The sequence below is a fragment of the Cibotium barometz genome, chromosome 29, assembly GCF_041138505.1.
Source record: "Cibotium barometz isolate CiBa-2024 chromosome 29, ASM4113850v1, whole genome shotgun sequence".
NCBI lineage: Eukaryota > Viridiplantae > Streptophyta > Polypodiopsida > Cyatheales > Cibotiaceae > Cibotium > Cibotium barometz.
The window spans coordinates 11,745,457-11,773,192 of record NC_141074.1 but is presented as its reverse complement, the minus strand read 5'-3'; the positions used below and the strand labels follow the sequence as shown (position 1 = coordinate 11,773,192).

At 46.2% G+C, this 27,736-nt stretch overlaps 2 protein-coding genes across 2 annotated transcripts in view; one reads left to right on the top strand and one right to left on the bottom strand.

Moving 5' to 3' along the window:
* Positions 1-27,736, bottom strand: part of LOC147621843 (phosphopantetheine adenylyltransferase 1-like) — a 164,101-nt gene that overhangs the window by 56,498 nt on the left and 79,867 nt on the right. The window lies entirely within an intron of this gene.
* Positions 1-27,736, top strand: part of LOC147621844 (Transducin/WD40 repeat-like superfamily protein) — a 61,882-nt gene that overhangs the window by 11,572 nt on the left and 22,574 nt on the right. Inside the window, exon 3 of the mRNA XM_086822864.1 lies at positions 15,954-16,166. Within this exon, the coding sequence (XP_086678990.1) occupies positions 15,954-16,166 (213 nt within the window). The remainder of the gene's footprint in view (positions 1-15,953; positions 16,167-27,736) is intronic.

Sequence of the window (27,736 nt, the reverse complement as noted above, 5' to 3'; positions counted from 1 at the left end):
AGTGGCCTCCCAAATTAGCTTTTAGGGCCACCAAAGGTTATAAAACCTTTTAAATTAAATTCTCTTTGTCCCCTTCACACTTGGGGTTGTCCACACATGGGTTTCCTTTTTAACTCCAAACTGATGCCATTCACACTGTCCACCATGTCCCTGTGCACACCTACATACTGTCCAGAGAAAAACACAGGGTTGTGACAAAACAACCTCCTCATAAAAGGCACAAAGCTTGCGAAGATATGGTACATTTGAATACCGAGAAGGTCTCTGGAAGAAGCCACGAGAAGATCGAGAAGATATCGAAGACGAAACACCAGGATCAATCTGGAGAGAGAAGTCCTCAGGAGATGGAACCATAGATGGCTCCGAAAAATGTGGTACCTTCTCTACATCTGCAACAAGTATCGGGACCAAAGTAGAATCCTCCTCTGAAGAAGAAGGAAATGAAACAACCACTGGAACAAATTGATCATCAGTGATAGCTGAATTTCCCAGGTTCGAAGTAGGAACAGGCTCCAAGATATGTTGGCATTATCATCTCCAGATTGGGCATATATGTGCATATTTCATGCTATATCTGGCCAGATTTATGAGGCCATGCATTCATCTTATTTTAGATATTTTTCTGCTATTTTTTGTCTATTTTTAAGACATTATTTTAGTATTTTTTGCCTAGTCGGCCAGCCCACTGTTTTTATGCTGGCCGACCAACTCTTGTCCAACCTATATATAGGTGGCTTGGGTTTGCATCATTAGCACTTCATTATTCAGCCATTGCTGTTGGTTGTATGCACCTACGGGCAGCCCTCGTGCTCTATTTCAACAGATAACAAGTCTTCTACTTTAGTTTTATTGCACACGTGTTTCTTTGCAAGATCTATTTGCTGTTTTTTCTGTTTTACAGCCATTCTTTTATGGTATCAGAGCCCAGTGTTGCAAAGGGACCTGCGTTTTCTACATCTATTGCTGTAGGCAAAGATCCACCGCATCTGCATCTACAAAGGAGCTGCGTTTGTTGCTATGGAGCTGCGTTTGCTGCTGTGGACCTGCGTTTGCTGCTGTGGACCTGCGTTTTCCACAGAGGTGCTGCGTTTTCAGCTTGAGATCTGCGTTTTCAGATCTCAGCCCCGTATTTTGGTGCTACAACGGGGTTTTAACCCAGGGGAGTCATTTCTTACCTCTCCTTTTGGTTTCCCACCCTCCCATCCCTTCTTCTCCTTCCTTTCTCTTGGCTGCACTCAGCTTTCGTGGAGGAGTTTGCTGATTTTCTGATCAGCTTTGTTGAAGAGGAGGATTTTGCTGCGTTATCGGAGATATGGCTTCTGGTCATAGTCATTCTTCTCACTCGGGGATTCTCTTTTCTTCTCCCCGATCCCAAGCCCCAAATTCACAGGGATCTTCTTCCCAGCTTCCTGTTTCTCTACCTTATTCCCAAATTCCTGCTTCTTTTCCTTCCATATTCCCCACCAGCACCACTTCTCTTGTTTCTCCCCTCCCACAAACCCTCATCCCAACCCCTTCCCATGTGCCATCCTATTCACCTCCTCAAGTGAGTGATTCCATGAAGCTGAGTGCTACCAACTACCATACTTGGTCGTTTTATACGCAATTGCTTCTTGAAGGAGCAGGTGTGTGGCCCTCTGTCACCACTCCTCACTTGGTGGATCCCGCGTTTCGTGGAGTTCTGGATGCAAGGGCGCGTCTCATCATCATCCATTGTATGACACCATCTATCCAGGCACAATTCGTATCCTCCCGGAGTGATGCAGTCAGATGTGGAATGAGATTCAGAGGAGGTTCGTGAGAGTATCTTCCGTGAAGATTGCTAAGTTGGAGGCGGATCTTGAGAAGATTACCATCAGTGACTTAGATAATATCATTGATAAGATTGGGGAATTCACAAGGATCAAGAGGCAGCTTGAGGAGGATGGGAGCTCGATCAACAACCCGATCCATAAACTGCTTGGTAAGCTGCCATCATCCTTTGACTCTTTCAAAGATCACATCTACTTCCGTGAGCCTCTACCCTCTTTTGAGGAAGTTGTGACTTACTTACATGACAAATGTTTATTGAGAGGCAAAGGGAAGACAGATTATGCTTTTGTTGCCCAAAGTAAGGGCAAGTTCAAAGGAGGCAGCAACAACAAAAGTGAGAAGGGCAAAAGCAAGGGTTCTAAGGAATCCAAAGGTTCCAAAGAAGAGGAGTGTGCCTATTGTGGCAGGCCTGGCCATACGGAGGCTCGGTGTTTTGCAAAGCATAATGATTCCAAAGCCGCCAAAGCCAAGGACACCTCCAAAGATGCTGACAAAGATTCCAAGGACAAAGGCAAGGATAAGGTTCGAGAGGAGGGCAATGCCAAAGTGGCATACATGGTAGTTACAGATTCTCCCGTTTCTTCACAGGATTCCTTCCTTGTGGTCACAGAGATCACTTCTGATGCAGAGGTGAGCGCCACACATGAAGAAATTGAGTGAATTGGTGATAGCGGCGCTTCGGCACATATGACCAAACATTCTCACATTATGGAGGATTACAAGCCACTTTCTTCTTCTGTACGCATTGGAGATGACTCCTCCTTACCTGTCCATGGAGTTGGTAACATTTCTTTTGTTTCCTACTTTACATGATGTTTTACATGTGCCACGTTTTCAAAGAATTTGTTTTCAGTGAACATGGCTGCTCGGAAGGGACTTGGCATTTATTTCGATGATGAGGTGATTGAGGTGATTGATCGGAGGACTCTTACGGTTGTGGCTACTGGTGTTCATGATGAAGGCCTCGACAAGATCACCAACTTCTCTTCTCAGATTTCTTCCTCGGAATCTCATCTTCATCAGCTTTTCTCTCCCTCCCATGCCTTAGTTTCTATTGTAGATACTTCCTTGTGGCATTCACGTTTTGGTCATGTGCCTATTGCCGCTCTGCAAAAGCTTCATTCCAAGCAACTTGTTAGTGGACTTCCAGAGTTGAGAGCTCTCCCACACATTTGTTCCTCTTGCATGATGGGGAAACATCACAGGGAGTCCTTTCCAGAAGAGGCTACACATAGAGCTACTCGGAGACTTGAGTTGATCCATGCAGACTTGGCTGGCCCTATGGAGGTTGAGTCCCTTGGTGGGGCCCGTTATTATATGCTCTTGGTGGATGACTTCACACGGAAGGTATGGGTGTGTTTCTTGGCACGCAAATCTGATGCATTTGCCAATTTCAGGTCTTGGCTTCCAATGGTTGAGAACCAATCTCAAAGCAAAGTTTCATTCTTACGAACTGACAATGGTGGTGAGTTTGAACCTTTTGATGAGTTTCTTACTTCTAAAGGCATTCAACTGCAGACGACTGTTCCTTATACTCCTCAGCAAAATGGAGTAGTGGAGCGGAAGAACCGAACAGTGAAGGAGATGGCTCGATCCCTCTTGTATCATGCGAGTCTTCCTCCCTCTTTCTGGGGTGAAGCTGTGGCTACCTTAGTTTATCTCATAAATCGCTCTCTCACAAAGGCGGTCGATGGGAAGACACTAGAGGAGGCGTTATCTGGACATAAGCCCTCCGTCTCACACTTACGAGTTTTCAGTTGTGTTGCGTTTGTACATGTGCCAGGTCAAAAGAGGACTACACTTTCCCCGAAGTCGAAGAGGATGATCTTTACGGTCGAAAGGATACCGCTTTTGGGATCCTGCGTTGGAGGACATCATCATATCTCGTGATGCTCGCTTTGATGAGACCCTCTTTGGATTTGATTCCTCTTCACCCATGCTGTTTTCTGAGGATATTGATCCATTTCCGCCCGATATCGGTGAATTTTCTTTGCTCCCATCAGGCACTTCATCACCCCCTGTGCCTCCGGTGGCTTCGGCAGCGATTCAGCCCGCCGTTGCTATTGTTTCAGCCCCTGTTTCTGCTATTTCCAGCCCCATACAGAGTGCTGGACCGTCTTCCGGAACTTCTCAGCCAATTTGGACAGCCTCTACATCATCTCCCACACGCTCGGACGTCCCTTCTTCATCCCCGGCTGCCCCGGGTGCGTCCATCACAGCTGCGGATACTTCCTCTTCCACATTTGTGAGGAAGGTTGGTCCACCCCGTTGGGTCCAACAATTACTTAGAGATTCTGGCCTTTCTGACAGTCAGTTACATGACCAGGTCTCTACTTCTTCATCCGGTCTGAGGAGATCTTCTCGGGTTCCCACTCCTACAGTGAATTATGCTCTTATGAGTACTTTGCAGATGATTGATGAGTCCGAATCTCCAGAGGAGGCCCTTGCCCAACCACAGTGGCGACAGGCGATGGAAGCCGAGATGTCCTCTATTGAGAGGAATCATACATGGGATTTAGTACCACGGCCTTTACATCGACGAGTCATCGGTGTCAAATGGATCTTCAAAGTCAAGTTTCATGTAGATGGTACTTTGGATAAGTACAAGGCCCGTCTTGTTGCTCGTGGATATGCTCAAAAGGCCGGCGAGGACTTTGATGAGACATTTGCTCCTACAGCCATGTTTACTTCCATTCGTATTGTTTTGGCTCTGGCTACTCGTTTCAGATGGCCTGTGTTCCAGATGGATGCTAAATCTGCCTTTCTGAACGGTGATTCAGAGGAGGAAGTTTATGTGGAGCAGCCTCCTGGTTTTGTGATTCAAGGACATGAGGACCATGACTCCTGCTTTGCTTTAGCTTTGGCTTTAGCTTTGTGGGAAGCAGCCTGTCGGATAAAACATTTGGCCTCTGAATGACCAATTCGGCCACAAAAGTCACAAGAATCCTTCATCTTGGAACCCTTGATGCTGCTAGAATTGTCAGAATCGTCGTCGTCAGAAGATGACTTTGTGGTGACTTTCTACTTGTTGTTGTAGTTCCCTTTTCCGCCTTTGCCCTTGCCCTTGCCCTTGTCAGAGGCAACAAAAACAGACTCCGCTTGCCTTTTCCGTGAAGCATGCACTTGTCATGGAGATAACTCACGACTTCCTCAAAAGGGGGGAGAGGATCACGGAAAAAAAATATTATCCTTGAAAGAGTCAAAGGAAGCGGGTAACTTACCAAGAAGTTTATGGATGGGATTGTTGAGGGTGCTCCCGGTCTTCTCAAGTTGTAGCTTGATACGGGAGAACTCTCTAGTCTTCTCAATCAAGTTATCTGACTCAGTGATGGTAAGCTTCTCCAGATCTGACTCTAATTTGGCAAGATTCACTGTCAAAACTCTCCCATACCTCCTCTAGATCTTTGTCCACATTTGATGAGCATTACTTCGAGAGGAGACAAACTGTGCCTGTATGGATGGAGTCATGCAATGGATGATGATAAGACGAGCCCGAGCAGCCAATATGCTTCGCAAAGCAGGGTCCACCGAGTGAGGTGTGGAGATAGCCATCCACACACCGGCTCCTTACAGCAACAACTGAGTGTAGAAAGACCAAGTATGATAGTTGGTTGCTGTAAGTTTCATGGAGTCACTGACTTGGGGAGGATTGTAGGATGGTATGTGGGTAGGGGTGGGAGCAAGACCTGGATGAGAGAAACTCAGAGAGGAAAGATTGGGAATAGGAGCCACCTATGGAGCGGCGGGAGCAGGGGATCCAGGCTGTGATGGAGCGGGAGAAGAGATAGGAGAAGGAATGGCTGTAAGCCATGTCTGCCGACAAATAATCCTCCTCTGTCTCACGTGGTCTGCTGCTGACAACCTGCTAAACACCATTGCTGCTGTGCAGTGCACAAGAGTATGGATAAGTAATGGGAGCAGAGAATACTCTAGTATCCCTGTCTTCTCACAAAGAATCCTTTTCTTATTGAAGTGGGCTGTAAAAAAAACAGCAAAGTACCTCCTCTCAAGCTGTGCATAGCAAGAGAAAGAAGAAAGAAAGGGAACGGAGGGTGGGAATCTGAAAATAGAAGAAGCAGACTATCTCAGGAAGAAAGTGTCATCTCCAGAAGCCATCACCTCCAAGAGCCCAAGCCTCCTTTAGAAAGACTAGAAGAGAGGGAGGGTGGGTAGGAGGGAACCAGAAAGAGAAGAGAATAGAAGAATGACTCTCCAGTGGTAAAGGCTGTAAAGCAGCTCTGTAGAAAGAAATTGCAGCACTTGAGGCAGTCCCGAGTGAAAATGCAGCTCCACAGAAAAACGCAGGTTACTGATGAAGAAAACGCAGCAAGTGAACAGCTCCTATATGCTGTAAATGGTCAACAGCAGCATGGGAATAGAAAAAGCAAGTCCCTGTAGATGTTACCCGCTCTGATACCATGAAAGAATGGGTACTATGCTGTGATACCCACAAAGAAATGCTGCAAGAACTGTACAACACTGTATATGGACAGCAAGCATAAAGGAGAAAAGAAGATCACTGCTGAATATCACCAGGAAAGGTAGTACAACACGTGGAGCAGCATGAGGGAGGTCCTGTAAATGGTGCCTATCACTGCAGAAGCTGACAAGAGAGATAATAATGATGCTAAGCCTAGCCACCTTTATATAGGTGGGAGTGGAGCTGGTTGGCCAGTAGAAAATCAGAGGACTGGCCGACAATGCAAGAAAATCTGAAATAATGTCTAAAAATAGGCAAAAAATATGTAGTGCCTAGATGCATATGCAGGGCTTCATATGGAGCCAGATACAAGCATGAATGTGCATGGGAAAGTCCATCTGGGGATGAAATAATTTCCAACACCCTCAGCTGCTGCTGCTTGATCTACATCTATTGAAGTCAGCTGTATGAGACGTTCGACACCATACCTTACGGTTGCTGACTGGATCCTACTGTGAGACCACGAATATTGGATTCAGCTCGTACTCCTGTGTTTGGAATCTTGTGGGCTGCTTCTACCTCAAGTTTGGGCAACAAGCTTACAACTAAATCAGCATAAACCTCATCATCTACACACATCTCTTGTATACTTCGTGTATGGACTTGGAGTCCCTTGGATTTGGACATAAACATGGAACTTGGATATATAGTGTGGGCATGAACATGGAACTTGGTTATGGAGAACTTGGACATATAGCTTGGACTTGGATTGGAACTAACACATAGAACTTAGGCATAGAGCTTGGACATGGAACATAGAGCTTGGACATGAAACATGGAACTTGGACATGAACATGGAACTTGGTCTTAGACTTGAACTTGGATTTGGACTTGGATCTGGTACTAGCCTGGTGAGAGATACTTGTGGGTCATTCTTGTGGTGTGCTCGGCATTAGAGATCTCGTGCCTAGACATTGACATCGACTTGGATATCCTACGTCAGCATATCTGTTTGTTTTGTATTCCTTGATTAAATTGATCCTGGCCAACGTGCCCGTGGATTGTTCCTAAATAAATTCTTGAAAGGGGGCGGGGCTTGTTCCCCGCTCAGTGTGGTGTATTGTGCAAGATCCCTATTCCTTTCTCCCTCTCCTCTCTCTCTCTCTATCTTTATCTCTTGGACACGTAGTTGAGTTTGTCAGTGCACGCCCACTGGGCTTACAAGAGCGCAGTGGATCCTTCTTATGTAGGGTACTACACGTATTGCTATTCTCAACCTCTATGCTCCTAATCATAGGGGTGAGAGGATTGTCTTTTAGAAATCTCTCACTACGTTGATGCCTCTTGCTGACCATTGGATTATTGGTGGGGATTTTAACATGGTTGAGATGCCAATGGATAAAAGAGGTGGACATGAGGGCTTGGTGCATCCTCTTGAAAGAGCATCTTGGGAGAGGTTTATACTCTCCATTCATGGCAGAGATTGTTGGCATGAGGAGGACATTTCGAGGAGACAATCCACTCTTCTTTATTCATGGTCTAACAGGAGAAGGGATGCAGGATGTATTTATGCACGTTAGACAGATTTTATGTGGATGATTGGGTGCTCGACAAAGGGAGGCATACTTTTATTGCTATAGGCACCTCTAAATTGGATCATTGCCGAGTGGTTTTATGCTTTAGAGATCCGAGTCACCATGGATCAGCACCCCTTGTACGCATTCCTGATCATTTGTTTTTAGATGCAGAGCTATCACGTCGTATGCTTGATATTTGGAGATCTCATGATTTCTCGCAGGCCTCGCAAAGCTTGGCCTCTCCTCTCTGTGATATTAGTGACTTTTATCACACATGTGCCCTTTCTAAGAAGCAAGAGGCCTTGGATTTAGAAAGGGCTATTAGACGTAGACTGGCTGCCTTACAGGTAAGAGCACGAGAAACATCCTCATGCTCAATGGGTTGCAGATTCTTTATGTATTGTTAGGGTAGAACTACATTACTCTCTTGAGCAGCGTGCGGAGTACCGTTACCATGCCCAGGAATCCTTTTGGACATAGATGGGTGGTAGATGCAACAAACATTTCTTTGCTACTCACGGCCCATCTCATACAAGAGATAGTGTCAGGCAGTTGCAGGATTCACATGGCACTCTTCACTCAGGTCCTCTTATGGTTAGATAGATTGCCATTGATTTCTATTGCTAGTTTCTTAGTGCTGAGCCGCACTCTGATTTGAGAGTCGAGACATAGGGCACAGAGGAAGGTTTAAAATGCATTGCCACATTTGATCACTGAGGAGATGCGTGCCACTTTTTCTATGTAGGAGTTCAGTCATGCTCTTCATGCCTTACCTCATGGTAAGTGTCTAGGGGAGGATAGCCTCTCCCTTGTTTTTTTCATTACTTTTTGGGATGAGATTGGGACTGAGATCACATCGGCTCTCTAGGAGATGTGAGACACAGGTTCTATGCCTTCTTCTCTCACTGAGGGGCTTATCTATCTTATCCCTAAGAGTGGGAATAAGACATTGATTGGCCAGTGGAGACCTATCACCTTACTTGGGACTGCATATAACATTTTTGCTAAGGCAGTGAGCATCAGAATGGATTCTTACACGGAAGGAGCATCTTTGATAACATTTTCTCGTTTTGGGAGGCCGTGGAATGGGCCAAAGCGAGCAATCAGCCCTTAGCCATTCTGCCCTTGGATTTTGAGAAGGCCTATGATAGAGTGGATTGGGATTTCCTTGAGGGTACTCTCAACCATATGGGTTTCTCTCAGAGATGGATCAAGGGAGTTTCATGCATGTCTCGTGATGCCCACAATAGTGTGCTCGCTTGCAGTGATATCTTCCTTCGCTCCATTGCTGGTATTTCTGGATTGAGGCTGCCTCTTCGTAGTCAAGAGGAGCTGGTTGACTCTGAGTTACTTGATGACACAACCATGTTCTTGGGGGCCTCACACATATGCCTATGTTCCTTCCGGGTAGCATTGGAAGAGTTTTGTTTGGTAGTAGGGGCACTCATTAATTGGCACAAATATGTTGGTTTTTGGATTAGTGACTCATTGAGAGTTGCTTGGGGTGCAAAGCTTGGTTTTACTTGGATTAGTAGAGGATGCACTACGAGATATTTGGGATGCTAGGTTGGGGTTGATATTTCTCATGCACAACAGTATACTCTGGTACTTATGAGTATCCGCAAGAAGCTTTTTCATTGGAGCTCGAGGAGATTAGATTTAGCCTCCAGAGCTTTGGTGGCTAATCAAGTATTACTTGCCTCGGCTTGGTTTATTGCCTCTTGTTGGTGCTTTTCTTGTGTTTGCATTGGTCAATTGCGGAGATTGATCCGCAATTTTCTTTGGTCGGGTTTGGATGGCACCACAGACACTCGTGCCAGGGTAGCTTGGCTCACAGTTATTCAGCCCCAGACGAGAGGGGGGGTTGAATATCATTGATCCGGATGTTCACTGTAGGGCATTGCTCTGCAAACTTGTGGTCCAAGGTTTCCTACCAGAGGCACTGAGCCTTGGAAGGATTTTTTCTTGTCTCAGATTTCCAGATGTACCACGCGTGCTAGGAGAGATTGGCTGCCCAGCACACGTTTTTTGTTCACAGAGGCTGATATCAAGGCACCATCTTCCCCTCTTATTGTAGCCATTGTCAGAGCATGGAGAAGCATGACACCATTTTTGCGACAAAGGCTTTCTAGGTCTTTGGATGAGGCTGATTAACAACCTATTATGTGGAACAAGTTCATCAAGGATGAGGCTGGTCGGCCACTTGGTGCATCTCATTACATGTAGTGGTCAGGATGGGAGAGTTGTGCATACACAGTTCTTGCTTGGAAGACCCTTAATAGTCTTTTGGAGGATCGGAGAGCTGCATCCATTTAGCATGTTAGGGGCTCTCGCATACGTATTGATCAGATTGATGTAGCTATTCCGCATGAGTGGCTCTTTGGGACCTTTCATTGAGACTATCATCCGAGTTGGCTGGGACTCTTTTCGAGGATAGGCATACCTTTGCAAGTCATTGCTCTCCTGGGCCAGGAGGCTACATATTGCATCATTTATTCTATCATGCCTGTAGGGAGATTGAGGAGATGTAGCATGGAGGGGATGTGGAACGGCCAATTTTCCCTTGAGACTGGACCTTGCAACCAAACCTTCCTCTAGAAGCCATGAACAAACCTACGGAGGATCAACCTAGTGCCACGCCAGAGCAACCCGTACATAACCAGAGACGAAAGATACCGCCACGTCTAGTACCTCAATTTCCCATCCAGCAATAATCTAGCCACCAGTAAATTGTCTAGGTATAAGGCAGTAACATGTGAATTCTTATCTGAATCCCACATAGCAAGAACCTCTCGGCACAAAGTGAGAACACGATGTTCGTCTTCCTATGCTCGTCAGAACTATGGTTCCTCAGCTTCGGGCTCATCCGTGTCCAACCCCACGGGGTTCTTGCCACTTTCCCGCTCATCCTCTTGCAAAAACAACATGCAGAAGATAGGGTCCAAGCCATCCCAATGGCTTCACTGACTTCAAGTCATTGCTAGCCAAAGATTCCATAGGCTAAGCTTATCAACTGTCGGCGTAAAAAGTACACCACTTACAAGCTATCTATAACCTACTCCTTATAAGGTCGATCCCGGTGATGATCAAGTGTGTCCACAACAATATCCTACCTCACCACAATGATCAGCTAAGAAAGCAACTCCAAAGAGTGCCCAATGCTTTTATTATTAAGCCCTTAGCCATAATTAGCCTCTAGTTAGCTCTTTTGATTTTGACTCTAGAGCAATCTAGACCTCATCCTTGCTAGCCCTTAGTCCTCAAGTAGGTCCCATCAATCCCAACGCGCCCGCCTAAGTCCTAACCTTGGGTTAGCACATCCCTCTAACCCCGGGTTATCCTAACCCTCGATTAACACTAGCATTAGGCCCAATCAAGGGATGTAACATCTGTAGGGGACAATCTCCCTCCTAAAATGTTGTGGCACGACATCCCCCTGGCTGTCCTAGGCTCATACAGGGGACTAGCTCTCATTTTCTTAGTCGGATGTCATGGACGTCTGACCCTCTCCCTTGTAGAGGACTCTAGTGGTGACTCACCTCAAAGGGTCCAGATCATCAGTTTCCATGAGCACTGTTGGCACATCGACCCTCCCCCAGGGCAAGTAGCCCCCTTGACGTGGATTCAGTGGGACCCAAGTGAGTGGGAGTGGACAAACCCCCTTCACCTCAGAGAGCCCTACCACTCCCTTTTTCCACTACTCGGCGAGGCTAGGCTACCGGATCCAGATGCATGAGGTTGACGATACTCATGCTTCAGCAAACTACTGGTTCTTCTAGAACATCTCAACTAGCTTCCTCAAAGACTACTAGAAGCGATTGTGGGACAGGTTCCCTCACTCTTTCCCCCTTTTTTTTTTTTTCCCAAGAAAGAGACTTCTATTAAGTATGAAAAAGGCATACAACAATCACAGCTATAAATTGGATTAGAATATAATCACCCCAGTATGTAAGGTGATTTCAACCACTGACAAGCATCATGATGCCATGAGAGACCTACGGGACTAGAGGAAAAGAAAATGCCATGGTCCCACTCCCGCATAAATATAACACGCTTTGCCTGTGCGGAACGTGAGGACCCTTGAATACGAGCCCAAGTAGCCATGAGAGTATGGATGATATCACCCATATAGTACTAATGCACTGAGACCCAAAGATTTGGACATCCTCAATAGCCTCCGTGCATCTAGCTCTCCAAATCTGCCATGTTGTAATACTGGCAACAATCTCCCAACTGGTGTCAATCTTCTGTCTGGGGGGTGTATAATCAAAGTGAGGGACATCCTGCAGTAAACCATGCTGGGCAATACCTCTATGAATGAAAATAGCAGAGTCTGTACCACTGCCCTCCTAAAAAGCTGCGGACCGGACTAGGAGAGCCAAGCAACTGCCCCCAAGTCACATGTATGGCGCGGCCACTCAATTTGCCCATAAGTTGGGCTATAGAACCCAAATCCGTTGTGCAGTGCTGCATCCCCATAAACAATGTTGTACAGTCTCAAAATCTTCCGCACATCTCTGGCAGGTAGGTGCTACACCGAAGACCAATCTCCACTGACTGGTGGGAAGACCACCATGTAATAATAACCAAAAGAAATGAGAGATCAGCCTATATGCCAATATCTGCGCTGTATCGCTAGAGAGATGTCATAACTCTCTCAATGAGGCCTGAGAGCAGGGATCCGAGGCATCTATCGAGTGAGGAGAAGCCTAGCATTTTGGACCGTAAAAGTGAAAAAGGGAAGGCTTTTCAATGAATCGAAGGCATCAATCCACTCCCACTCTCTTGGATCCCACTGAAGATATCTAATAAGACTGCCACCGTATAGCCACAAACACCAAGAGCCATGAGTTACTATCTGAGAAGAAGGGTCAATGAACCAATGCTTCCCCGACCGACCAACAATCCTCACTGGACTAAGCCTAGTATCTGGGATGCTTAGACTTGTGCTCCTAATGGGGGTTTTACATGGGGGATGTCTTGGTGGTATGTTACGCCAGAACCTATTTCATGTAGTGTCTCCCATGCTGCTAAGTCATTAGACTGGGATGCCCTATGCCTTTATGGATAGCTAACCTTAGATAATCCCGTGGGGGGTGGTGGTGCCAATCTGTGTGGGAAAGCAAGGTAATGAATATTCTTGGGTGTCATGAGCATGGCATTCACCAAAGTTGCATGAACCTTTGGGAATTATGGTCAAGGTGGTTCTTGAGCTAGTAAGTGCTTTGAGAGTACTGGATTTATCACACACTCTCTTGTGATGGCCAAATTGATGTAAAAGCTTTTACCCAATGTACATAGAGGCAGCCTCATTTGTGCATGAGAGATGAGAAGTTTGAGAACTTCTAGGTCTGAAACTTTGAATCAAAGACCATTTGGTTGCGCTCCAGGTTCTGGGACAGTAGTGATTTACTGACTTTTTGGCACTTTTGCGAGAGGATCCCACAAAGGTCAGTGATGCTCCAAGGTGGGTATGGTTCTACGGAGGCATATGGTGTGCCATAGGTGGATGAAATTCCACAGAGGCACTCAATCCCTGATTCTAGAAATCATTGGGAAATCCACCTATCTTATGGGGTGCACACCATGGAGACGGGGTGGAAGTAAACCTCTTGCTGAGGAGGTTGTTTGTCTTCAGGGACGTTTCGAGGACAATCGAATTGACACACAATGGATTGGATTGGAGTTGAATACTTGTCCCAGGATTAGACTAAAGATTAAACTTTTAGCTACTCAAATTTCTTACTCTTGTGAGAATTTGGACATATCTCATGAAATCCTTTGTGGATGAGAAAGGTCTTTTGTAATTCATGCAGTTGCGTCCTGACAGGACAGCTGTGGGAACTGGTTGATGTTCCTTCTGGGTGGCACTAGAAGAGTTTTGTTTGGCAGCATGGGCCCTCATGAGTCATTAATTGGCACAAATTTGTTGGTTTTTGGATTAGTGACTGGCTGGGGTGCAAAGTTTGGTTTTATTTGGATCAGTAGAGGATGCGCTGCTAGATATTTGTGATGCCAGGTTGGGGTTGATATTTCTCCTGCACAACAGTTTGCTTTGGTACTTATGAGTATTCAGAAGAAGCTTCTTTATTGGGATCCAGGAGATTGGATTTAGCCTCCAGAGCTGGCTAATTAGGTATTGCTTGCCTCGACTTGGTTTATTGCCTCTTGTTGGTGCTTCTCTCATGCGTGCATTGGTCAATTGCGGAGGTTGGTCCACAATTTTCTTTGGTCGGGTTTGAACAGCACCACAGACACACGTGTTAGGGTAGTTGGCTCACCGTTATTCAACCTAGACGAGAAGGGAGGCTGAATATTATTGATCCGGATGTTCAGTGTAGGGTGTTTGCTTTGCCGAAGAGTCTTTCGGTGGATTGGAGAGCTACATCCATTTAGCATCTTAGGGGCTCTTGCATACGTATTGATTAGATTGATGTAGCTATATCGCATGAGTGGCTCTCTGGGACTTTTTATGGAGATTATCATCTGAGATGGCTGGGAGTTTTTTCTAGGATAGGTGTACCTCTGTAGGTCATTGCTCTCCTGGGCCAGGAGGCTACAGATTGCATCATCTATTCTATCATGCCTGGAAGGAGATTGAGGAGATGTAGCATGGAGCGGATCATCCAAGATACGAGGCTTAGTCTAGTGAGGATTGTTGGTCGTTTGAGGAAGCACTGGGTCATTGATCCTTCTCCTTGGAGAGTGATTCATGGCTCTTGGTGTTTGTGGCTATATGGTGGCAGTCCTATTAGATATCTTCAGTGGGATCCAGGTGAGTGGGAGTGTATTGATGCCTCCGATCCATTGAAAAGCCTTCCTTTTTTCAGTTTCATGGTTTGGAATGCCAGACTTCTCATCACTCGACAGATGCATAGGATCCCTACTCTTAGGCCTCACTAGGAGAGTTATGACATCTCTCTAGTGATGCAGTGCAGATATTGGCATAGGCTTTGGCATTCAAAGGAGCCAGATCTCTCATTTCTTTTGGTTATTTTTACGTGGTGGTCTCCCCACGAATCAGTGCAAATTGGTTTTCGGTGTAGCACCTACCTGCCTGAGATGTGCGGCAAATTTTGAGACTACACAACATTGTTTATGGGGATGCAGCACTGCACAACGTATTTGGAGTTCTATAGTCCAACTTATGGGCAAATTGAGTGGCCGCGCCATCTATGTTACTTGGGGGGTAGTTGCTTGGCTTTCCCAGTCTGGTCTGTAGCTTTTCTACGAGGGGCTATTTTCATTCTTAGAGGTATTGCCCAGTATGGTTTGTTGCAGGATGCCACTCACTCACATTATACACCCCCCAGATAGAGGGTTGACACCAGTTGGGAGATTGTTGTCAGTATTATAGCATGGCAGATCTAGAGAGCTAGATGCACGGAGGCTATTGAGCATGTCCATATTTTTGAGTCTTAGTGTATTAGCACTTTATGGGGTGATATCATCCATACTCTCATGGCTACTTGGGCTTGTATTCAGGGGTCCTCTTGTTCCGTGTAGGCAAAGCACGTTGTGTTTATGCAGGAGTGGGACCATGTCATTTTCTTTTCCTCTAGTCCCATAGGTCTTTCATGGCACTAGGATGCTCCTTAGTGGTTGAGATCACCTTACATATTGGGATGATTCTATTCTATTCCGGCATATAGCTGTGATTGTTGTATTTTTTCATATTTAATAGAAGTCTCTTTCCTGAAAAAAAAAAAGTTGACCTGCACTCCAACTTCTCCATTGGTCTTGCAAACTGAGTGCGCCTTCAACAAAGTCATGTGCGGAGTGTGGATGAACATGCAGATTTTTCAAGTTTTCTCTTGCTCATTGCTGTCTAGATGGTTTAGTGCACGAAAAGCTTGATTGTAAGTGAGAACTCTTCTGTAAGAATACCTAACATCAATTCTTTGTAAATGTCGGATTGGTGCTTAGTATATTTAGTGTCGATGTAATTTTTGAATCAATGTTATCTGATTTTGTACATTAGCCAATTATAACTAGGCAATGTGCCATTTTATTTTTAGTTATTTTTTGCCTGCGTTGTATTCATGTTTGCTTTGGTATTATGTCATTTTGAAGTTTTTTTGCTTTGCAAACATGCTTGTGGTTTAACATAATTTTTGACATTGTATTGTTGGATTGGTTTGTAGGTCGTCTCAGCATTAGCTGTGGATCCAACTGGCTCAAGAGTGCTGACCGGAAGTTATGATTACTCGGTTCGTATGTATGATTTTCAAGGAATGGATTCAAGGTTGCAATCTTTTAGACAGCTGGAACCCTTTGAAGGCCACCAAGTGCGTGCTCTTAGTTGGAGTCCTAGTGCTGATCGATTTCTGTGTGTCACAGGCTCTGCACAAGCCAAGGTATTTGTCAAGGCGTAAACTTTTTTGCGTTTATCTAGAGAGAGAGAGAGAGAGAGAGAGAGAGAGAGAGAGGCTATTGAAAGACCTGAAGGGTGTATGAGACCAAAAAGGGTGCTACATGTGATCCATGAGTAAACTGGATGTCAAGACAACTGAAAAATGTAAAAAGCTAGCTGCCGAAGGGGGAGAAAGAAAGAAAGAAAGGAAGTTCTATCAATTTCTACAAAAAACCAAAGGGTCTTCGAGACCAAAAGTGTTACAATGTGTTCTCATGGAAAACAACATAATTAAAAACCCAAATAGAGCTGACAGAAAAAGGCAGGCCTGTAAGTGCTAGTCGTACAGTGCTATAATGATACAATGGGAGGGGATGAAAGCTGTCCTCGACATCTAAGACACTATAGAGGCTCTCCACATCCACTGCCTGTGGAGGGGCACTCCTGAATCACTGGAGAACCTCTGGAATCTGAAGATGTCAGGTGGAGCATCTCCTCATATCAGTGGGTCTTGAGAGGTCGAGAAGCACTATCTTTTCAGGTTCCCAATGTGCTGTAACATCCCTGACCTAGATGCCCCTATTCGACGGACTAGGCAATGCACATTGACAGCACATGTGCCACAGGTGCCACCCCGCCTCCCGGGCATCTCCCTAGACACGGCAATCCAGGTGCAGTGAGCTAGACGCCAGTCTCCACTCTCGAGCGCTGTGGTGCGGCTTTGAGCTGGCCATTCTCTGTAAGCCTCATAAAGTGGTCATGGTAAAACTGCATCTTCGTAGGAAGCTGCAGCAGATCTAGCCATGAGACACGGGTCTCCGGTTCAAAGAGTTCAGCTCAGATAAGTCGGTTAATGTTGGGTGTATCCATATTGTAGGCGATCCATATGAAGCCACGGGAGAGGAACCTTGTGTGACCCTAGCATACCAAACTCTAACCTGTTCCGTCTGGTGTGATATGCAGCGGAAGTCTTTGTATTGGATGATCCTGTCACACAAATGCTCACACCGTCTTCTGTATCCTGAGTTTTGTGAGTTTAGCAATCCATTTCAATACTTCAAACTTTAAAGAGATGAGAGAGAGAGATATGAGAACTGTACACCAGATTGGGTCCCGAATTACCCACTGAAGGGTCCCCTATCCCGATAACGAGATAGTATTTGCTTTATTTCTTTAGAGAGAATGACTGTGGACTGTAGATAAGCCAAACGCAAGATCTCGGAGGATCGGAGAGTGGCTGATCTGTACACTGCTGTAGAAACACCTCGATGACCTGATCTCGAGCCTATGCACTCTTCCCAAGGGCATGAGGAAGGGCTGCACACCTGAGGCTGAGAGAAGACGAAGGTGGACTGTTCTACACTATGTTAGAATGCTGTGTTACCTTCACCAGATGACTGCTGCATGTGTGGATGATGCATAGAAGGCTGGACACTGATGCAAACAGCAGATTCAGGGCTGGAAACTGCTGTAGACTGAATCTTCAGGGCTGGAAAGTGCTGTGGACAGAAACGCTAGCCTGTAGAGATGCTGTGGACTGAAACGCATGAGGAAACAGAGGCTGCTGCTGTACGGCTGGAACAGAAACGCAGGACTGCTGTACGGCTGGGCAAAAACGCAGAGAAGCTGTACTGTTTGCTGGTGTTGAACTGAGCTGATTTGGATGCTGAATCTGGGCCTGAACTGATGCTGAATCAGGGCTGAATGATGCTGAAGGCAGGCGCCTAGGGCTGACTGAAGCTATGGTTTCTCAAGGGGCTGGAGAAGCAAGCTTATGGGCTCTAGGGCTGGATTAGTCTTGGGCTGAAAGCAAGGAGGAGGAGAGCTCTTAGCACAGTGAAGACTGAATGAGAAAATAGGCTCTAGGCAAGCCTATTTATACTAACTGGAGGTTGGTCATTTAATAAAGTTTATATTTATAAATGTCCAATAATGCAAATAATGCTAAATAAATACTAATAAATATGGGAAAAATACGAGATAAATCCCAGTAAATTCCCTAAGACTTCGGGGATGTTCTAAATGATGCACAAGCATATGAATGCATATTATGCAGGATGCAGAGTGCTTTCTGATGCAAACCCTAAGGCTTCTACTGACTCTACATGCATGAATGATTCTCTCCAAGTGGGTTAAGGGACTTGACTGACTGACTGACCCACTAAGGCTGAGGAATGACCTACGTAGCTCGTGCCTGACTTATCCTGGACTGAGGATGTACAATGGGGTCACGGCGTACGACAAATATCATCCTATTGGGTTCTAAAACTGTACAACTGTTGCACTTCTGATGATGAGCCATCTTGTCACCATGCACTGAGTGCAGAGTGCATGTGACATTCCCTCCTGATTAGCTTGGTGGAAGGTTCATGGCTTCCAAGTAGTCCGCCAATAACTGGGGGTACTCTTGGAAGAACTCCTTGTCGAGCCATACGGCTTCGTGGGTGCCTCGATCTCGGAACTTCGTATAGAACTGACGAATCCGTCGACCGGAACCATGCTTCCATCGATGAAGAAGGATCTGTTCAAGCTCAATAACTTCTGCCTCGTCTACCACGTCTGGCTGCTGTTCATCTGAAACATCAAACACTTCTGGACCAACATATGGTTTTAGCCAAGAAACATGGAAAACATCATGCATTGTCCAACTGGCAGGCAACTTTAACTTCATTGAGACATCACTTATCTTCTTAACTATTGGAAAAGGGCCAAAACTACGGAATGAAAGCTTGGGACAACGTTTGTCCACTTGTTTCAATCTCTGCTTCATGATACGCAAATAGACCCAATCCCCTTCCTTGAAGTGGACATCTCGTCTAGACTTATTTGCCTGTCTGCTATATGCTTCCTGAGCTTTGGTCAAGCGGTCCTTGACTGACTCAATGATCTCGGAAAATGCTTCCGTGGTTTTATTAGCCTCTAAAGATGGAGACACCATTCTTGTCAAAAGAGAAGAAAAACGGCGACCAAAGGCTGCTTCATATGGAGTCCGTCCGACACTGGATGAATGAGTGTCGTTCAAGATAGCTTGGACCAACGGAAGATAGTGCTCCCATTTGGACTGCTGGTCATGACAGTATGACTTGAGGACATCAAAGGCCAACTGATGATAAATTTCTGTCTGGCCATCTGTCTGGGGATGGAATGCACTAGACAAATGCAACTTAGTTCCAAAGTTTTCAAATAATGCCCTCCAGAAATGCGAGGTAAACTTGGAATCTCTGTCTGATGTTATGGTGCTAGGCAAACCACAAATTGGATACCAATGCTTGAGAAACAGACGGGCTACCCGTATGCTTGCATGGGATGATCACTACAAAGTCCATAGATATGTCGATAAAAGGTCCATCGGGGATAGGCAAAGGTTGAAGTAAACCTGCCTTCTTTGTATGGGGAACCTTGACTTTTTGACAAATCTTACAGGCTTGTACATGTGCATAGACATCACGCCTCATCTTTGGCCAATAAAAGGACCGTTATAATTTCTCGAGGGTACTGTTGATACCTCTATGTCCTCCAACTAAGGAGTCATGGGCATCGTGGAGAAGAGCAGAACGCTTTTCCCGAGTAACACAGAGACAGTTCTTGTAGAACAACCAACCGTTCTGTACTGAATAGTGGCCAGGCTCAGAAGTGAGGGCCAAACTATACTAAGTACCAAACTCAGGGGAGTTGACATATTGGTCTTTCATACTATCCAAGTCCTTCCCCGTGATTTCGAGAATGGTAGCTTCTTGGACTGCTTGGATGCTGGACTTTCGACTGAGAGCATCTGCTACTGGGTTATGCTTACCAGGGATGTATTCAATCATACCTCCAAACTGTTGGAAGATTTGACTCCACCTGGCCTGTCGATCACTCCACTGGGCACTTGGCATAGTCTGAAGCCACTTAAGTGCTTGGTGGTCTGTTTTCACTGTGAAAGCCTGTCCATAAAGAAAAGGCTTCCAATGTTTGAGTGCTGTGATCACACCCAAAAGCTCTTTGTCATATACCGAATAATTCTTTTCGGCGACATCCAACTTTCTGCTCTAATATGCCACAGGTCTATTGTCTTGCTGGAGGACTGCACCTATGGCTACATTGCTGGCATCGGTGATGACCTCGAAAGGTTCGTCCCATGATGCTAACTTTAATACAGGTGCTTATGAGGCAGCTTTCTGGAGTGCACGAAATGCATCGATTGCCTTACCTGTAACTGAGACTTTCTGCTTGCGAGTCTTCACCCCCTTGAGCAAGTCGGTAAGAGGTGCTGCAAGGTTGGAAAACTGATGGACATGGGTACTATAGGCCTGACAAAGACCTACGAATGAACGGATTTCTTGGGCGGTCTTAGGAATGTCCCAATCTAAGATCTCCTGAATCTTTGATGGGTCCAGTCTAATCCCATCGGAAAAACCGATGATGTAGCCCAAATACTGAACTTCCTTAACGCCAAAGATAGACTTTTTGGCGTTTATGTAGAGCTGATTATCTCGCAAAAGTTGCAAGACTTTCTCTACATCTTTCTCATGCTGCTCCGCAGTGGCTGAGAAGACTAGTATGTCATCAAGGAATATGAAGACACACTTCCCAATGTGGACTGCGAAAATCCTAGACATCATCTTATTGAACGTTGTTGGTGCATTTGTAAGCCCAAAAGGCATGACTACGAACTCGTAGTGACCACGCTCTGTCATGAAAGCTGTTTTTGCTTCAAAAATGCGGACCTGATGGTAACCACTCTTGAGGTCAATCTTAGTGAAAAACTTAGCACCGTCTAAACGCTCCAAAATGTACTCTATCCTGGGCATAGGAAACTTATTCTTGATAGTGAGTTCGATTAATGCCCTGTAGTCTACACAAAGGCGTGCAGACTTGTCCTTCTTTTGGACAAATAGGATAGGTGCAACAAATGGGGAGGAAGAAGGCCGAATGAATCCGGCTCGGAGAAGCTCAGATAACTGCTTTTCCAACTCGCCCTCTAAAGTCTTGGAAAGACAATAGGGAAACTTGCTAGGAGGATCTGATCCAGGGACCAAATCAATGTGATGGTCCTCAAGGCGAGAGGGTGGGAGACTGGGCGGGAGATCGTCCCTAAGCATAATGTCCTGGTGTCTGGATAGGAGGTCTGCTAACTGAGGGACTGAAGATGTAATGGACGCTACTAATGAGGAGGCGCTGTTTGAGCACGAACATAAAGGAGTGCTCCTTCTGCTCCCTTGCGGATAGCTCTTCTGGCCTGGAGATGTGAAATCAATGGGATGCCAAGAATGCTTCTATCCCCCCGAATCATGACAGGCTCAGGAAAACCTTTACAAATAGTAAAAGTGTCCTGCCCCCAATTGGGAATAGGCTCATACTGACGGAACCACTGAATTCCTAAGATCATGTCACACCCTAACAGAGGGGAGACGATGAAATCTCGTTGAAATGAGGCCTTCTGAACTTCAAAGGCAAACTGCTGTGCCTTCTGGGAAATGTGGGTGCGAAGACCAGGTGTAAACCCGTCCACATCCAGATGATATGGGACTAAAGTGCAGTTCAATTTATTAGCCAACTGGGGAGAGATGGCGTCTTCAGAACTGCCCATATCGAAAAGGACTACAAACTGTCGGCCCTGGGCAGAGCCATAAGCTCGGATGAGGTTCTTCTGAGCAGCATCGCTCTCACCCTCCTGCTTAGCATCAAATACCACGGATGGCATAGGATGCATGGAAGGTAAAAGTTGAACTGCATTTGAGGTAGTAGGCGGGGCTAGAGGAGCTGGGGAGGCTGTGGCAACTGTGGCAGAAGGAGCTTTGGCCGCTTGTGCCGCTTGCCATTTGTGGCAATCCTTCTTACCATGCCCTATAATATGACAGAAAAAACATCTATTTTTTGACTGGTACTTCCTTTGCTCCTCTGGAGGAAGATAACCTCCAGTAATGTCTGCTTTAGCCTTTTCATCAGGGGTTTTCTTGGGTTCTTTATCCTTCTTACCCCCTGAACTGGAGCTATTACTGCTGTCCTTCTTAGCATTTTTAAAGATGCGTTACCTTTCCCTGTCTGTGCAGCTGATTGCTGCTGCTGGGGTTTGGTACTGGACTGAGATGCTTGCTTGGGCTTGCCCCCGTTAAGCTTCATTTCTTCATTCTGAGCGAGAGTCAGAGCCCGCTCATATGTACTTGGTTCAAAGTTACGAACTGTGAACCGAATGTTGGAGTCCAATCCACGAATGAATTGCTTCATCTTGGCCTGCTCAGATAACCCTAACTGTTGTGCTAAAGTAATAACCTTACCGGAAAACTGAAGCACTGGGGATCCGTTCTGTCTGAGTCCATAGAACTCGTCTTTCAGACCGGTCATGTACTGGGGCGGGAGAAATCTGGTCTTCAGGTCATGGACAAAGATGTCCCAGTCAAAGGCTGTGACACCTGTGGCCTGGTCTGTATGAATACTAGACCAATGCTGCCACCAAGTGACTGCCTCACCAGTGAGATGGGGAGCCGCTAAGTGGACTTTGTCTTGTGGGTCTGTGATCCTAGCTAATGGAAAATGAGCATTAAACTGATGAACAAATTGATTAACTGAAGAATGATCACACTTACAATCATACTTGCTGAAATTTGGTTGACTGCGAATGATGGTGGTTGATGCTGCCGGGCTGCTGGCTGGTGACACCTATGACTGGGGAGACTGAGGAGAGCTGCTGATACCTCAAGTGTATGGCCTCCTTTTCCCGTTGGTGTTCGAGTAACATATGTTCTCGATCAAGCTCACGTTGGTGTTCCCGAGCGGCGAGGTTAGCCTGACGCCGGTCTTCGTCGATCCTGCGTTGGGCTTCCTCATAGTCCCGTCTTTCTTCTTTTTCTCTTCTCCTTCGGGCCTCGTCCTCTCTCCTTTGTTGTTCCATCTGAAAGAAGAGGGAGATGTAGTCGGGTGCTGCTGGAGGTGTAGAAGGACGTGCTGCTGCTGCCTCCAAGAGTTGGAGACGCTCCGTGAGTAGCTGGTTCTGAGCTCTAAGAAGAGCTATGGTGTCTGCTGTAGGCGGAAGAACGAGGTCTCCTTCGGGGGAGACGTCTTCCGGATGATGAGTACTCTCTCCTGTAGACATGATACTGAAGTCGGTGGTCGTGCCGGAACGCAATCTAACCATCCAAGGATGCCCCCACGCTAGGATACGGTGTGTGTGGACTATCTGAATCTGATACCAATGTGATATGCAGCGGAAGTCTTTGTATTGGATGATCCTGTCACACAAATGCTCACACCGTCTTCTGTATCCTGAGTTTTGTGAGTTTAGTAGTCCATTTCAATACTTCAAACTTTAAAGAGATGAGAGAGAGAGATATGAGAACTGTACACCAGATTGGGTCCCGAATTACTCACTGAAGGGTCCCCTATCCCGATAACGAGATAGTATTTGCTTTATTTCTTTAGAGAGAATGACTGTGGACTGTAGATAAGCCAAACACGAGATCTCGGGGAGGATTGGAGAGTGGCTGATCTGTACACTGCTGTAGAAACACCTCGATGACCTGATCTCGAGCCTATGCACTCTTCCCAAGGGCATGAGGAAGGGCTGCACACCTGAGGCTGAGAGAAGACGAAGGTAGACTGCTCTACACTATGTTAGAATGCTGAAAACACTTATGAATGCTGTGTTACCTTCACCAGATGACTGCTGCATGTGTGGATGATGCATAGAAGGCTGGACACTGATGCAAACAGCAGATTCAGGGCTGGAAACTGCTGTAGACTGAATCTTCAGGGCTGGAAAGTGCTGTGGACAGAAACGCTAGCCTGTAGAGATGCTGTGGACTGAAACGCATGAGGAAACAGAGGCTGCTGCTGTACGGCTGGAACAGAAACGCAGGACTGCTGTACGGCTGGGCAAAAACGCAGAGAAGCTGTACTGTTTGCTGGTGTTGAACTGAGCTGATTTGGATGCTGAATCTGGGCCTGAACTGATGCTGAATCAGGGCTGAATGATGCTGAAGGCAGGCGCCTAGGGCTGACTGAAGCTATGGTTTCTCAAGGGGCTGGAGAAGCAAGCTTATGGGCTCTAGGGCTGGATTAGTCTTGTGCTGAAAGCAAGGAGGAGGAGAGCTCTTAGCACAGTGAAGACTGAATGAGAAAATAGGCTCTAGGCAAGCCTATTTATACTAACTGGAGGTTGGTCATTTAATAAAGTTTATATTTATAAATGCCCAATAATGCAAATAATGCTAAATAAATACTAATAAATATGGGAAAAATACGAGATAAATCCCAGTAAATTCCCTAAGGCTTCGAGGATGTTCTAAATGATGCACAAGCATATGAATGCATATTATGCAGGATGCAGAGTGCTTTCTGATGCAAACCCTAAGGCTTCTACTGACTCTACATGCATGAATGATTCTCTCCAAGTGGGTTAAGGGACTTGACTGACTGACTGACCCACTAAGGCTGAGGAATGACCTACGTAGCTCGTGCCTGACTTATCCTGGACTGAGGATGTACAATGGGGTCACGGCGTACAACAAATATCATCCTATTGGGTTCTAAAACTGTACAACTGTTGCACTTCTGATGATGAGCCATCTTGTCACCATGCACTGAGTGCAGAGTGCATGTGACATCTGGGGCTACTCACCAGGGCCAGCCCGCTGAGAGAGAGAGAGAGAGAGAGAGAGAGAGAGAGAGAGAGAGAGAGAGAGAGAGAGAGAGAGAGAGAAATGAAATGTTATATTAACGTTGATGACACGGAAGCGGTAAAGCTGTTTACGCCTTTATAGAGTGTCACACTTCCACACCAAGCATACAAACACACCCAGAACACCAGACCGAAGAGCATGAACAAGACTTATATTTCAGAACAGATCTTCATCTCTACAGAGTTGGATATCCAAGATATCCTCAGAACCATCCTCTTCTAATACCCACTCACAATCAGCCCACTCCGGCTCCTGGTCGCTCCTTGTCACCTTCCTCAGTTCACACAAGAACAGCAGCCTAATGTCTTTCTCTCCTCATCTCCACGACAGCAGCAACATGGCTCTTCAACAGTAGAGCAGAATCTGAATACTCCCTGAGTTTTGTAATCTTCCTTGCCTTCACAGTCCACACATGCACCCAACACTTGCTGCTGTCAACAGTCTCGCTTTCCTTCACTGCTTCGTTGCAGATGGCGTCTTCCTTTCTACTTCTCAGCAGTCCACGCTCTCTCCTTCTTCACTGTTTTCACTGCCATCAGCCCTCTCTGCGCTGCGCCAGCCCAAGCAATACCGTGCAAAACCCAAAGCTTCTAAAAAAACCTCCCCACTCTCCTCTTGGCTACCAGCCGCCACCAGCCTCCTAGGCGGCTCCCCAGCCAGTCGCCAATCCATCTCCCCCAGGCGGCTCTCCTTCCAGTCGGCAGCCCCCCCTTGCTTCTTCTCTGTGTGCGTGCTACCAGCAACTGCGCCAAAGAACAACACCACCAATCTAACTCTCTGCTGTTGCCTGCGCCAGTTACCAGCCAATCTTCTCGCTCCCCTTCCAGTCAGTTGGCGCCCTCAGTCATCGCCAGCAGCTGCACCTCCAAGGTGGCTCCTTCCAGCCGTTGCCGTCCCCCCTAGTCGACGTCAACACCTGCAGGCAGCCCCAGCAAAACACAAAGCCACTCCTCTGGCTCCTCCTACCAGTCAACGCTCTCTCCTCTTCGTTGCCTTCTGAGGTCTTCGACACCAGCATCCCCTAGCCAATCAGCAACAATAGCACCAAGCGGCTCCCCAGCCAGTCGCTAGTCACCAGCCCGCAACCCCACACACTGTTCTCCATCCGCTGCCTCTACTGCCACTAAAAGGTCCTCCCCTCTTGCGCTCCCCCCATTGCGCCTTGGACGTCTTCTGGAAGAACCCCCAACTTGGACGAATTCAACATCTTTCCTTCCGTTAAAAAATATTGTGCCACCTCCTTCACCTCACTATTTAGACGTCCATCATCACCTTTTTTCTGGACCTTTAAGATCTAGCTCATGCACACTTAAAATTAGCATCCTCAATAATAAATCTCCCCCATGTTTCCATACCTTGGTGCCCACTTATTTTTTGGGACACGCACACATACAGAGCGACCGAATGGCTGACACCATCTCCAGCAGACCACTTCCGGACAAGCCTGTGCTTCTAGGATTTCATCATTTTCCCTACACATACGCTCCCATCAAAGCCCTAAGCCTGATTGTCGTATCCATGACGCCCACACTGAGTCAATGAGTGCTCCCATGACTTTACCACAACACGAACATCACTCATGTACACATGTACAAGTTGAGTTTGGGGTTTTCAAAAACCTTCACACATATTTAGCAACCCCCTTTTTTCTGCTGAGACATTTATGTCCAGCAGCTGTACAAACAGGGAACCATTTATCCCCCTGGATCAAACAGAAATCTCGGTGCATCTACCTTCCAATCCTTCAAGCATTTTCCTCTATCAAACAACCATTGATGTACCCTGTCATGATCTCCTGCTTTCAGCAACCCCCTGGGCTCTTTATATATGGCTACATCAATATATTCTATTGCATTTCCTCCTCCATACCAGCTCACATAGTCTTGTGATGGAAACAACCATTCCTCACCTGTACTCCCCTCTGACACATCTGATTCCCACTCGTAATCATAAACTGATTTAACAAACATCTGATCTTCAACTCCCATCTCATGGTTATCCAATTTGCAACCCACATCATTGGCTTCCAACTCTCCCCCTGGACAAACTGCCAGACTAAGACTATAGGCAAACCACTCATCCATATGTTGAGCATCAACATGAGGTGTATCCACCATAAACCCATTTCCCTTCCGCCCATCAACATCAAACACAGCAACTTCATGCACTGTAGACCCATCATTGCCACTTTCCTGTAGTTTCTCCAGCTTCAAGACCATTGGTGATCCTTCAAGATTCTCCACATCTTGCACAGGCATCTCTACCAAGTCTAAGCTCCCTAAACTCCCAGGCAAAGCATCTTGGTCCTCTCGACCAACAACAATAGCCTCACATGCATTCTCACTACTGACACCACCGCCTCATTCTCTTGGGCATGACAAGGAACACACACCTTATGATCAGCAACCGTCAATGAGTGCTCCCATGACTTTACCACAACACGAACATCACTCATGTACACATGTACAAGTTGAGTTTGGGGTTTTCAAAAACCTTCACACAACGTCTTCAAAAGGCCAAAGTGACCTATGAGACCAAAGTTACAACCATGTGACATCTGATACACTGTCTGGAAAAGAAAAGAAAGAACTGAAGGTAAGTATCTAGCCCTACAATACATCAGTACGGAGCATCCGGAAGCAGCCACTAGGGACAGTGGGAAGCTAATGCTACTAGTCAAAATGGGGTACATGAGAGAGAGAGAGAGAGAGAGAGAGAGAGAGAGAGAGAGAGAAAGAGATTAAGCGTCTACTAAAGACCCAATGGGCCTATGAGACCAAAGTGGTACAATAATGTCCATGGCATATCTCATCATGGAATGGAAAATAAAACAGAATGAAAACATAAATATAGCTATCTCACTGGGGTGATACAAAACTGTCCATGGAAACTCGTCATGGAATACTAAGAACAT